This window comes from Volvox carteri (genome assembly GCF_000143455.1).
Source record: "Volvox carteri f. nagariensis unplaced genomic scaffold VOLCAscaffold_1, whole genome shotgun sequence".
NCBI lineage: Eukaryota > Viridiplantae > Chlorophyta > Chlorophyceae > Chlamydomonadales > Volvocaceae > Volvox > Volvox carteri.
In genome coordinates this window covers 2,619,303-2,620,037 of record NW_003307545.1, presented here as the reverse complement: position 1 = coordinate 2,620,037, position 735 = coordinate 2,619,303, and the positions used below count along the sequence as shown (strand labels likewise).

Sequence of the window (735 nt, the reverse complement as noted above, 5' to 3'; positions counted from 1 at the left end):
ACAGACAGACAGACAGAGAGACAGACAGACAGACAGACAGACAGACAGACGGACAGAGAGACAGACAGACAGACAGACAGACAGGGAGGTACACACAGACACGGGGAGGGAGAGGACTGTAAGCAAGGCCAGGCAAACAGCTTCAGCGACTCCAGCCATCCATCCAGTCCAGCGCAAAGGCCCCCCCCCGCCTCCCCCCCTCCATATATACACAATAAAACACACACGCCGCCGACCCCCACCTGCCTACCCCCGCCGGGGGGTCCGCACGCCGCCAGAAGAATCGTGTCCTCCACCTCCTTCCAGAACAACTTCTTCCGGTCGTACATGCCCCTGTGTGATAGTAGCAGTTGTGGGTAAATGCAGGTATCGTACACGCATCACACATACACACAGAGAGCTCCTTGACAAGGTCGGAAGCCATGAAAGGACAAGCGCAACGGTGGGAGCTCCGAGTTACAAGAGATCCTTTACCCTGTACATCACATCCCCCCTTGCCCTCCCCTCCCCTCCCCTCCGCCCAGCAACAACACAACCACGCGGGCCCCTACCCTCCCTTTCCTTCAGCTTTCATCCTGTTCCTCCCGCCCTCCCGCCTTATACAAACATAACCACACTCCTACGCGCACGCACACATATAACACCACACACACACACACACACGCGCGCGCAAACCAAGCACTATTCACACACGCACTCACACACGCACCTAAAGTCCTGGAAGTGCCGCAGCAG

General features: G+C 57.4%; 1 protein-coding gene across 1 annotated transcript in view; it reads right to left on the bottom strand.

Annotated features, from left to right (window-relative positions):
* VOLCADRAFT_102747 (dynein heavy chain 3) overlaps positions 1-735 on the bottom strand; it is a gene marked incomplete at its 5' end in the record, with an annotated part of 70,080 nt that overhangs the window by 28,632 nt on the left and 40,713 nt on the right. The window contains 2 exons of the mRNA XM_002945732.1: positions 243-333; positions 552-619. Of these exons, the coding sequence (XP_002945778.1) occupies positions 243-333; positions 552-619 (159 nt within the window). The remainder of the gene's footprint in view (positions 1-242; positions 334-551; positions 620-735) is intronic.